General features: G+C 41.9%; 1 protein-coding gene across 1 annotated transcript; it reads right to left on the minus strand.

Annotated features, from left to right (window-relative positions):
• Nucleotides 1-160: 160 nt before the first annotated feature.
• Nucleotides 161-7,073, minus strand: mmp9 (matrix metallopeptidase 9). Its single transcript, XM_062458282.1, has 13 exons — nucleotides 6,777-7,073; nucleotides 6,327-6,565; nucleotides 5,894-6,042; nucleotides 5,500-5,628; nucleotides 5,050-5,223; nucleotides 4,646-4,819; nucleotides 4,375-4,548; nucleotides 1,947-2,102; nucleotides 1,631-1,823; nucleotides 1,408-1,538; nucleotides 1,155-1,305; nucleotides 956-1,053; nucleotides 161-840 (listed from the first exon to the last, which is right to left on the minus strand). Exons 1-13 carry the CDS (start codon nucleotides 6,909-6,911, stop codon nucleotides 716-718), a joined length of 2,028 nt encoding a protein of 675 aa, XP_062314266.1. The 5' UTR covers nucleotides 6,912-7,073; the 3' UTR covers nucleotides 161-715.
• Between the last annotated feature and the right edge of the window lie 5,091 nt (nucleotides 7,074-12,164).

A 12,164-nucleotide genomic window follows, 5' to 3' on the forward strand; every position in this document is an offset into this window, starting at 1 on the left:
GGAATCGCAGCCGACTCGGTCATCGAACTGAGTATTGTATCTGCTGTATACAGTGGGTAATACAAAATTAGGCTGAGAATTGCAAGTGTACTTGTATGTTCAGCTAAAGATGGTTATTTCATAACTTAGACATGTAAATAAAGCGCACAAAGTCAAAATGATGAGTATTATTTGTTTATTAAAGTCTATTTTAATAGAAAAATCCTATTGATTTTCATAAATTATTTCAGTTAAGGAGACATGCCACCAATGTCATCCAGTGCAAGTAATTGGCATCAAGCCCTTTGCAATAAAATAAAAACAATTACACAAAACATAACAGTCAAACACAAAAATAAAATGTATATTAAATCAATGTACACATTAAGTTAACACTGATACTCCTGCACCGGGCAGACAAATAAATCATACCAGCAGAGCCCTGGATTCTAATCTGCTGGTGAATGTAACCAATCAATTGGTCAAAGTTTCGCTAAACTAGACTGTAGAGCCCACTTATGAGCCTTTTCACAGATTATCATTGAGAGGGGAAAATGTATGACAGTGTTGGGAACCTGGCTATTCTAACCATTGTTGAATCAGTTTGGATGATGGTGCGATCACTTATCACACAATCTAAATTGTACCATAAATACTCAGAAATATCATCTTTTGCCCCTTGTGATATTGGCAAATTTGAATTCTACTGATAGGGTCTTCAGACCTTGACCATGTTTCAGTATCTAGAGCCGGAGGGGTCAAAACACTGCAGTAGGTCGTACTTCACATAACCCACACGGTCTACTTGTTTGTTAACATTCATCCGCCAGTAGAACCGTTCCCGGACGAAGTACATGTTTCCTTGAAAGAGAAAAAAAGAATGACCGCATGAGCAGAATGGACTTCAAATGTCAGGTGGCATAATGCTAATATTGATATATTTCTGTATAATTAAGATCAAGAAATTACTACTTACTCTTGTACAGGAAAACATCAGTGACATCACTGGGAACACCCCCAAAGACCACGTTTGTGACAGCCATTTTGTCAACCATCTGGTCCTTCACAACAAGTCTGTCAGCATAAGAAACATGGTTTATTAACCTCCATCTTTTGCACAACATCAGCAGATTTTGTTTTGTTTTGAATGTCTTTCCTCAGAGAGATGGACTGACCTCCAGTAGTTCTCCCCACTGAAGAGTAGGACCTTGTCCTTTCCTTTATGCAGCGCTCCCTCCACTCTGCTAACACTCTTGGGCAGTCCCATCTTATCAATGCCACGGGGACCCAACAAACTCTGACCAGTATACACCCAGAAACGGGTCCCTGTGGGTCAGCAAAAACTAGTTGAACATGTAGGCTGATGATCTTTTCCCCTCCGGCTAAAAGCCATGTCTGATTGCATACAACGCATCTGAGACATGTTACCTGAGAAGAAGTACATTTTCTTGTTAAGCTGGTCTTGGAAGGCAGCATCGACAACGCCAGGAAGTGCTGGCCACCTCTCGGAAATTAAGAATGGTCCCTGGAGACCCTTATTCGACATTCTCCAGTACTGTCTGTTGGGCCAGCGGATAAATTGATTTTAAACCATACTGTTCTTCCTCTTTAAATTCAGGATAGATGTCTTCACTTTGCTATTGTGGCTTACCCATCCTTGAAGAAATGCAGGTCTCCATCTATTTCTGTGATGGTGTCGAACTTGTCCACCTTGCAGGCATCTTTGGAAGGGTCGATAGGGGCTGGGGTAGTGGTGGTTGGTGCTGTGGTAGCGGGGCGATCGGGCTGCTTACTGGGGTCAGGGGTGGGCTGAGGGGGTGTGGGATTAGGACCAGGTTTGGGCCCTATGGACAGATAAAAGGAATACAATCTGGTTTGTCATAACTAGGTGTTTGTACACAGATACACTACAAAGATGAGTACCATGCATGCTGTGTGATCAGGTCATGTTACAGCTGATGACATACCATAGAGATACTGAATGCCCTCAATGTCATCCTTGTGCAGAGCGAACTTCTCCACGTAGCTATACATGGGAAACATGAGGGCGTCTTGGATGTTGGAGTGGTCAAGGCCCAGGGCATGTCCAAACTCGTGGGCCGCCACCAGAAAAAGACTGTACCCTGTGAAAAAACGGAATGAGCTCTGATGAGAGAGGTCTATGACTGTTTGAGATGTCAAGAGGAGCTGTGATGAATTGCGTGTGTGGAACTTTTCTAGCTCTGATGGAGATGAGGGAAATTCTTGAGACCTGGCATGCAAGATCTACGCAGTAGCATAAAATATGTATGTATATATTTAAAGGGGTGATTGATTGCAAAACCGATTTTACCTTGTCATAGTTGAATAACGACAGTTTGGTGGGTAAAATGAACATACCGTGAACCTCAAAGTCCATTGACAACTCTTTCCTATGCAAATCTCAAAATGAAAAAATTTGGCTGTAAAACGCTAGCTTTTCAACAAAGCCACCGGACTGACGTCAGTCCGGGGACCGCCTTTTTTGGCTCTGGTCTGTATCTTTGTCACGCCCCAAAATGTACATCCAGACCAGCCCACTCACTGGTGTTCTTGCCCAGTCCGAGGTAGCGTAGATCTCCGATGCTAGTGTAGCTGCGCGCTGCTCGTAGGCTACTTCTAAGCAATTACAAAGAATAACGTTTTGAAGTATAACAAGGATATTGAAAATGGACAACGGTCGTAAATGCTGTGTTCCAGTCTTCCCAAGGAGCCAAACATTCAACAGGCATGGCTGCTGTTTGTCTATGAGAAGATCCCGGCGAAGTTCGACACTCAATTATTCATTTGCTCTGAACATTTCACCCAAGACAGTTTTGACAACCTTGGACAATTTCAAGCAGGATTTGCTAAGAAGCTGAACCTGAAAAGATATGCTGTTCCGACCGTACGCTCATCGCAACCGCAAGCTGTAGGCTACAGTATGATTTTGTCGGTAACAGTTATTAGCAATGCTAACGTCCCCTGTATCTAGCATAGGTAGAATGCTAAATACGTTTCTAAACACATCAACATACTTTACTTAGAAAATGACTCTAGCTAGACTAGCTGTAGTCGGCATTAGAAGGGAAGCTTCCGAAAAATAGCCAGAAAACAAATAGCAGTCTGGCCTATTGCTAACGCCTGTCTAGTAGATTATCTATTTGAAAGAACTGGAGAAAGGCAGGTGCTAGATACAGGATACGTTAGCATTGCTAATAACTGTTACCGACAAAATCATACTACAACTTGCGGTTGTGATGAACGTAAGGTCGGAACGCACCTCTTTTTAGCAACAGCTTCATAGCAAATCCTGCTTTAGCTACATTGTCGCAGGTTTTCAAAACCGTCCTTGGTTAAATGGTTCGCGCAAATGTGTCGAGGGTCGAACTGCACAGGGATCTTCTACGCTACGGTATAGACAAACATCAGCCATGCCCGTCTAGTCAATGTTTCTAGCTAGACTAGCTCATCTGCTTTTAATTAACGCTGATTTGCAAGGAATGCAAGAACAGCTGGATAGCGAAAACACCCAGACTGCAGGCATTTAAACTAGTTAGCTTGCTAACGCAAGAGCATGTGTGATGATTTAGCCTAGTTTATTGGCAATGGGGCTAACTTGTTTCATGTTCCTGACTGTTTCATTCAAATAAATAACCCGTGTTGTTATGTAAATCTACAATTCACGATGCATGTTTGTCCAGATCTTTGTCAGGTTATTTTTCAGCAAGATGTCTAGAGCTAACTAACTGAAGCTGAGTTGAATCACGATATAGTTTGGTTGCTATAAGCTGTAACGTTCTACCCACCTAAGTCAATCCAGTTTGCTTCGACAACAGAAGTGGAAACAACTAACGTTAAAATTTCAAATTATATCTAGTCAATCTGTTGAAAACAGTGTTGTGTAGACACAATAGATTTATTTGCGCGTTTTTATTTCACGTCTCCAACTTCGGTGTTTCAGTGAGTGCTGTTGGCCCTGTTGCGTTTTTGCTCCCCAGCTTCACTCGTTGAAAACCAAGCAATCAGCGCGCAGCTCATCTAAATATTAATGAGCATACCATAAAAGGAGAAAAGCTAGTGTTTTTTCCCGGGCAAATTTCAGAGGATCTATCAGGGGGCATAGAACAGCACCCGGGCCATTTTCAACCCAACCAATGTTACATACCCTATTCGGAGACCTTAAGGAACAGTGTGAAATACCCAAAAAACCCAGTCAATCACCCCTTTAAAGATATAAAAATAATAAAATCTACATTTTAATAAATAAAAAAACCTAGCAGAGTGTTGAAATGGGGAATATTAGCAATTTGAACAAAAAAAAAAAGTATTTTAGTACTGCCTAAGAATGGGTGCAATTGTCTTATAGTTTGACATTGTGTGTCAGCTGTCACTCACCCCTGTCTGGGCAGAAGCCCCATTTCTTATCCTGGTCATAGTCATTAGTGGTGGCGCACCACAATTTTCCATCTCCACGTCCCTCACTGGTACACGAGTCATACTTTTTTCCCAGGAACACGAAAGGGAAGCTGCAAGGCTCTCCCTCAGAGTTTCCACCAATCACTGCCGTGTCTGTCACAAACCACAGGCACAACAACAATAAGGAAATAAGTCCCTGTGACAGCAGAGCACTGATTCAGGTTTTCTCTGAACTTGACAGGCCACTCACCTCGGCTTGGACAGAAGCCATATTTCTTGTCCTTGTCAAAGTCGTTAGTGGTGGCACACCAGCGATAGCCGTCGTTGCGTCCTTCCGTAGTGCAGCCGTTGTAGGTCTCCCCCAGGAAGATGAAGGGGAACACGCACTCTGCTCCGTTGGCATTCCCTCCAAACGTGTAAAGAACTGTGAGTGGGAAGAAAAGGGGTTAAGAATGGCTAAACAATGGGGTTGTGAGCACTGAAAGATCTAATGGCATTTGTTTATCCCTTTTCCTTTTCTTTAACCAACATTTTGCTTCAATCCTTTGTCATTGTAGTTTGGCAATTTAAAGGATTTTTAGGGAACATCCTTCCCAAAGCAAACACTCCCTACAAACATCCCCAGAACTTGAATGGTTTATATTTCTGTCTTACGTTCACTGGGGCAGAAGCCATATTTTTTGTCGTTGTCATAGTCAGCGGTAGTGGCACACCAAGGCAGGTTGTCGGTGCGTCCCTCAGAGGTACAGCTGGAGTGAGACTTGCCCTCAAACACAAAAGGGAAGTGGCACAGAGCGCCCTCTGCATTGCCATAGCGAGTCTTCACCACTGGAAATTGAACATCGATGAACATTGAACATTCTCAGTCAGCATAATGGCCACTAGAGGGAGACAAAGCTCCATATATTACTAATAACAGGTATCCATGGCAATTTGTAACTTTAATCCTCTTGTTGTCTAATCCCCTTCAGATTTCAAAGCATAGCATGGGTGCAAGACCCATTATTTTCTTACACTCCTATACATGTAGAACTAGGCAAAAAGTGATACTTTAGATAGTGGGACTAGGCCAATGGATGGGACTGCAACACTTCCTCTTCTTACCTGTTCCTGTGCCCAAGGTCCAGTACTCGTCATCGTCAAAGTGGGCATCTCCCTGTACGCCCTCGCCAGGTGGGTAGGCGTGCGCCAACAGACCGTCTTTTCCATCAAATGGGTAAGGGTCTCCGTGGTCTGGAAACACAACGGTAACAATGCCATTCACAAGATATCCAAAGTACAGACAGATTCCTATGAATGTTCTTTCATTTTAAAGGCTTACAATCACTGTATTGTAAGGATCAGTAATGTGAATGATTTCTTGTCATTTTGTGTTGTTTTCAGCATACAACATTTCAAAAATGTTGTTTTATTTTTACATGGTGACTGCCACAAAAAGACTATAGTTGGGATTCAATCCTGTCATATTCTATCTCCCAAAATTTGCAGAACCACTCACCTGCTCTTCCAAATGAGATCATGATGTCAGCGGTTCCATCATATAGGCGCGTGAATGTCAGAGGGGTGACATCACTCCACACCTTGAAGGCCCTAGCGAAGGCGTCGTCAATCAGAGACTCCTCCATGTCCGGGGAGTAGTTTAGGATTCTAAACAACAGGATGTGGTCAAACTCCAACTTCTACAAATATGCAGATTCACAAAGTCATAGCAGTCACACACTTTGTTACTGTTTATCTCTGTCTCACATCTTCACTCCCTCCCCTCTGCAGCTCTCATTATTAAATTTTTTCTTAAGTTTTTAAAGGCCAAAGTTATCTACACAACAGTCATACAAATACAACAATGAAACAAAAATGCTGTGCCTCTTCTTAAGCTACTAGCATTCAGTTTTTTCCCCATCTACACAATCTCTCTCTTTCTCTCTCTGTACCTGTATGTGACGTCATGATGGTCCCATTTGAGGTCGCCGGCGAACGTCTGGTAGCTGCGCACATCAGGGACCCCACAGCGAGGATGCTTCATGGCAGCCATGGTGGGCTCGTCCAGCAGGCCTGTCTCCTCCAGACCCATCTGCCTCTGCATCTTCATCAGGGCCTTTGAGGAGGACCCTTGGAACTGGATTCCGCTACGCTGGAGTTCCTCCATGTAACCAAAACGCTTCAGGTAGCGCTGGAAGGTGGGAAGCGGTCAAAGACAAAGAACATGAGTGGAACATGTCTAACATTACTCATTCACACCTCATGCATAAGGATGTATTTATGTAATGAACAATTACTGCAATATCAAAACAGTTCCCTATTGTTAATCCAAGGAGTAGCCAGAGATGGACACTTTTTCTCATCTCTGGAACATATCACTACAAATCACAAAATGTACTCACATCTGCTAGTTCCTCATCAGTCACGTTCTTGAGTATGTCTCCAGGGAAGGTGACAAACACAGAATTGAGTGGAAGGCACCATCCTCCCAAAGCATACGTCCCCAAAAGAAGGAGAGCTAACACTCTGGATCTCATGTTAAGACCAAGATCAGATTTACCAAGCACAAAAGAAGTTAGTGCTCAGAAGCTGGATGCTCAGTGAAACAGAAAAAAGAAACAATTCACTGGGGGGATTCTCCTTGAAGGTCTGTTGAAATGAAGTCTGGAGTTTCTTGTTCAATTCTGCCTTGTTGCTGCTGTGGACTGTATTTATGCTATTCATGAAACCTTAGTCACTTCACCTCGCCCCTTTCTGTCACTTATCAGCCCTCCCCGACTGGCCAGAGGGTGGCATGTCTGGAGCTGAGCTGAGCAAGAGGTGGGAATTTCCAAAATATCAACATTCAACTACAAATATCACAATGTGAATATATGGCTTGTTATTGTAAATCATAAAGATTTTTTTACATCTCAATGTCCAAAAGTTATATATTGTATACAAGTGACACTCACAATCTAATCTAAATGAACATAAATCCCCAAGAAACTTTTCTATACTTATTTGGAAATGGAACCTATTTGTTGTGGCGCAAGGACATTCATCCCTAAAAATTCACGACTTCATGACTTCATCAGTAATATTACTATTGTCTTTTTGTGTTTTAGCATAATTTTGTAAGTATTCGTGTGTTAATTCAGCACAATAGTTTGCACAAGACTAGAATGGTGTCATTAAAAGATAGCTTTAGAAGTGCAAACTAGTCCTTTTGTTGGACTAGACAGGACTCACTCAACAGTGACATGCATCCTCTGTCGCCATATTCACAACTGAACAAATGGCCAGACATTTGAGATTATTCTTGGTGTAGGGAAGTTATAGGGTGGGTTCCACTTTTGAGTGCTAAATAAAAAAACTAATATGAAATACTTCCTCTCCCCTTGATGTTGGACAATGGTGAAAAAGGGTCAAGACCATACTTTACTGAAGCACTTATCCCCCCACCCACAACCAACGCCCACACCGACAATTTGTCACTAACATTTTTTTTGTAATACCAGGCCACACTATGGCTTGGTATCATTGGCTGAAATATATGATTGGGCTCACCAGTACACTATGGACATTATACAGGACAGAATGAGGCACATTTGTAGACACTATAAAGCAATATATGTTCAAAATTGTGGGTCTAAATAAAACTCAGCTGTTTGCGGTCAATCATTTTAAGGAAGCAACATCTATCTCACCAACACAAATGACGCTCTTTAATTTGTGTAACTACATGACTAATCTCTTTTGTACCTTATTGCACAAGTCTTTTAAAACAACAGTATTTTCCCACCATTATTTGAATGTATTTCCTCTTATTTAATAACAGTACGTGTTTTCTCATGTCGTGTGTCACATGGTCAGCTACACAACGTTTTAAAAGCTTGATGGATCTTAATGAGCCTACAACTCCATCCAAGGACATGGAAAGACCTTCACTGAATAGCCAACCCTGTTGTAAATCAATGAATCAATGAATACTAGACACAACAACTGGAGAGTCCTAATAAGGTATTTTCATGTAGATGTCTGTTATTGAGTGAGTGAGTGAGTGAGTGATGGAGTCAGGTTATGTTAGTGTGGGTTGTGGTAACTTTTTTCCTAAAATGATTACTCATTTTTTGGGCCAAACCACCAGCCATATTCTTCAGAAGAGGTTTTTTTTTGATGACCTCACTGCTGACATCCCACTCTGCCCCCACATGCAGCCATATTTGCTGAATATCTCCCCCACACCTGGAGCATGACACAACCCTTTAGCCCCTTCCCACACTGAAGGAACATGGAGACATACCAGGTCAAACCAGAACAGAGGGACAGGTGACAGGAAATAAGATAAGGATACAATAATGTTGTGGTTGTGGTCCCCTGTATTTGCAATGTAAGCATTCCTGTGATTATAGAAGTAGGTAGCTAAGCACGTCTGAGTAAAAATAAACATTCAAACACATCCTTTACTGTTTTGTGTAGCAGATGATGTAATATGTTGGGCTCAGATGGGAGAAAAGACACAATGCTATTACAGCTTGTGGTGATGATAACAATACAGTAGTATGAGAGAGGTCTCATCAATGCTATGGCAGTGCTAGAAGTTTTTACACAAATAAAGAAAGATGCCATTGTAAGTTCAAAAGAACAAGAAACACAATGAATAGATGTATTTTCCTGAAATGTTGTGTGTTATAAATGAACATGTGTTCATTGCTGGTTCTTGACGTGAGTGTAGACATGCCAAACTTTGCCAGCATATTGCAAACCTCTAGCTGAAGGAAGTACGCTGTAATAAACTGTCTTAATGCTGGGGATTTTCATTTCAGAAGTGTACTTTCATCATCACCAGCTGTGTTGACAAAATGTCACACCTGTGGGTTTTATGTCCGTAAATGACTCATTGATTGGCAATGGGATATGACAAATAATACCTTATGTGCTCATGTTTGCTGGCCAATGCCAAATATCACAATAGGGGCATACTGATGCAAAGGTCTAGGTGGCATACTGTTGTGAAGTGCACTTCCGTCAAACTCCATCAAATTTTTCTTCAAAAACGACAACATATAGTGGTGTAGTGATATATTCGTTTTAAACTTACTGTAGGTGAATATGCAACAGTCAGCGAACTTACAGTGGGTGAACACTTACCCTACAAGTTTACTGGGGAAATAAATATACATTAGCCCCCACATGGGTCTCTAGCTATAAATACCTAGTAAAGAATGTCTGTATAAATTCAAGGTCAAAAGAGGGTAACAAGTGCCATAAAAAAACGGAAATTAAAACCATTAAACCCTATTAAAAACAGATGGGACTCTGACTGCCAGCAAGCAAAAAAGTATATTTATGCCGCACAGTACAGCAGTTCAGTGGTGCTGTAAACGTACATCTACATTTTAAATGTGAACTTTTAGAAGAAATTAGACATCTTGCAAATGATCTAGTACTATTTTGTAAAATCACATGCCATTCTTACAAGCTGTTTGTAATTCAGTAATACTAAAAAGATACCAGGGAGCTATTACGGGCTATGTTGAGCAATGACCAATACAAACTGCAACATCCTACTGCATGTGCGTGGGAACAACCCACAGATCTTATGTTTCTCATCCTGGCAGCCTGGGTCTTTGTCTGGCAGCTTTTCTTCCAGAAACAATCCTATGGTTCCTACTTCAAAGCATCCCAGGGCCTCTTGGAATACATCTGCCACCCATTTCAACTGGCGTCAAATGCTTTAATGAATCTGTCTCCAAGGACACATTTCTGTTTATTGTGTTGGATTTATTCAATCCTTTTCCGGAAACATCTCGTATGCAACCATCCCTGAAAAATAAGACATATTTTGTTTGGCTGGGTGCCCAAACGGCTGCCACTCCTACCAGCGTGCTGTAACAGGCCATATGTTGTAAACTGAGGTGAGGCCACCACAACATTAGACTGATTTCACGGTCTTCACATGGCAGATATAACACCGTCTGACTGGGTCTGATTAGGGCAACCAGCTATATCCAATGAAGGTGCTCTTCTTAGTCCTTGCATCCCGCTGTGATTTCCTGTGACGACTACATGTTCACTGAAATTGTTAAAACTGTAATGGGCAACATTAAAAAACAAATTCAAATATGAAAAACAGCTCCCCCAGTTCTTGTCTGAAAGTCTGTGCTTTCCTCCAGCTCGAGTTTCATTGACAGTGGTTTTACAAAATAAGACAAGGAAGGCACCCCTCGCCGATTGGTTGGAACAGGATTGCTGGAACGTAATTGGCTGGATAGTAACGGCATGCCCCAAATAATATACATAAATGGATATTCCACTAGGACTAAGCTGTGGGCCTCATTAGCTTCCACAACATATTTATAGGGGACACAACATTTTTTTACAAAAACAAACCTACCCATTGTATCTTTAACCCTTGTGTTATCTTCGGGTCATTCTGACCCATCAGTCATTGTGACCCACCGTCGTATTGCGACAAATTTACCGCATACAAAGACAAAGTGAAGCATTTTATTTTAACAGCTAGGCTGTCTCAGACCCCCCACATTGCAAAGGTTAAAATACAATTATTTTAATTTGTTTTTGTATTGGGTAAAATTGGGTAAACACAACGATGGTTCGTTATGAACCTTTGGGTCATGTGACCCAAAGGCAGCACGAGGGTTAAGAAAAGGTAGAGGAGGAGAGAACATTTCAAAAGCCTGATCAAAATTAGTAGCATGGTACTGTTGTAGATGGCATTTGAAGTTCAACCACATTTGTAGGTCAAAATACACTGCCTGGCCCCAAAACAAGTCACCACCTGGATTGAACTAAGCAAATAGGTAAGAGCCTCCCATTGGATAATTACTGCATGGGTGATTATGTTTAAGCTGGCAACAAGTTATTTAACCCTAACTGATGCAGATTAGCTTCTCATTTCTTACATTTACATTTAGTCATTTAGCAGACGCTCTTATCCAGAGCGACTTACAGTAAGTACAGAGATATTCCCCTGAGGCAAGTATGGTGAAGTGCCTTGCCCAAGGACACAACGTAATTTGGCACTTCTGATTAATAGCCCGATTCCCTAACCACTCAGCCATCTGACTCCCTTCTTAAACAACCATGTCGAAGGACACATCCTGTGGTTGTGGAAAAGATGTTAATATCTTTCAGAAGGGTCAAATTATTGATTGGCATGCATCAAGCAAAGAAAACATCTAAGGAAATTGCTGAAACTACTCAAATTGGGATGAGAATTGTCCGGGTTGGACTGGATTGAGTCCAGATTTACCCTGTTCCAGAGTGATGGGCGCATCAGGGTAAGAAGAGAGGCACCTGAAGTGATGCACCTATCATGCCTTGTGCCTACCATACAGGCCTGTGGGGGCAGTGCTACAATCTGGGGTTGCTGCAGTTGGTCAGGTCTAGGTTCAGCAACGTTATGCACCCAAAGAATGAGGTCAGCTGACTATCTGAATATACTGAATGACCAGGTTATTCCATCAATGGATTTTTTCTTCCCTGATGGCACAGGCATATTCCAAGATGACAAGGCCAGGATTCATCGGGCTCAAATTGTGAAAGAGTGGTTTGGGGATGAGACATAATTGTCACACATGGATTGGCCACCACAGAGTCCAGACCTTTATTCCCATTGAGAATCTTTGGGATGTGCTTGAGAAGATTTTGTGCAATGGTCCGACTCTCCCATCATCAATACAAGATCTTGGCGAAAGATTAATGCAGAAATACATTTTGTGACATTGCAGAAGCTTATCAAAACGATGCCACAGCGAATGCGTGCCGTAATCAAAGCTAAAGGT

The sequence above is a fragment of the Osmerus eperlanus genome, chromosome 4 (genome assembly GCF_963692335.1).
Source record: "Osmerus eperlanus chromosome 4, fOsmEpe2.1, whole genome shotgun sequence".
In the NCBI taxonomy this organism is placed as follows: Eukaryota; Metazoa; Chordata; class Actinopteri; order Osmeriformes; family Osmeridae; genus Osmerus; species Osmerus eperlanus.

Bases quoted from the DNA above. Each gene is read 5' to 3' on its own strand.
- mmp9 (XM_062458282.1), bottom strand. From the start codon at position 6,911: ATGAGATCCAGAGTGTTAGCTCTCCTTCTTTTGGGGACGTATGCTTTG. The intron at 6,566-6,776 runs GTGAGTACATTT...CCCACCTTCCAG, and splicing joins CTGATGAGGAACTAGCAGAT to CGCTACCTGAAGCGTTTTGG. The intron at 841-955 runs GTAAGTAGTAAT...TTCTCTTTCAAG, and splicing joins TGATGTTTTCCTGTACAAGA to GAAACATGTACTTCGTCCGG.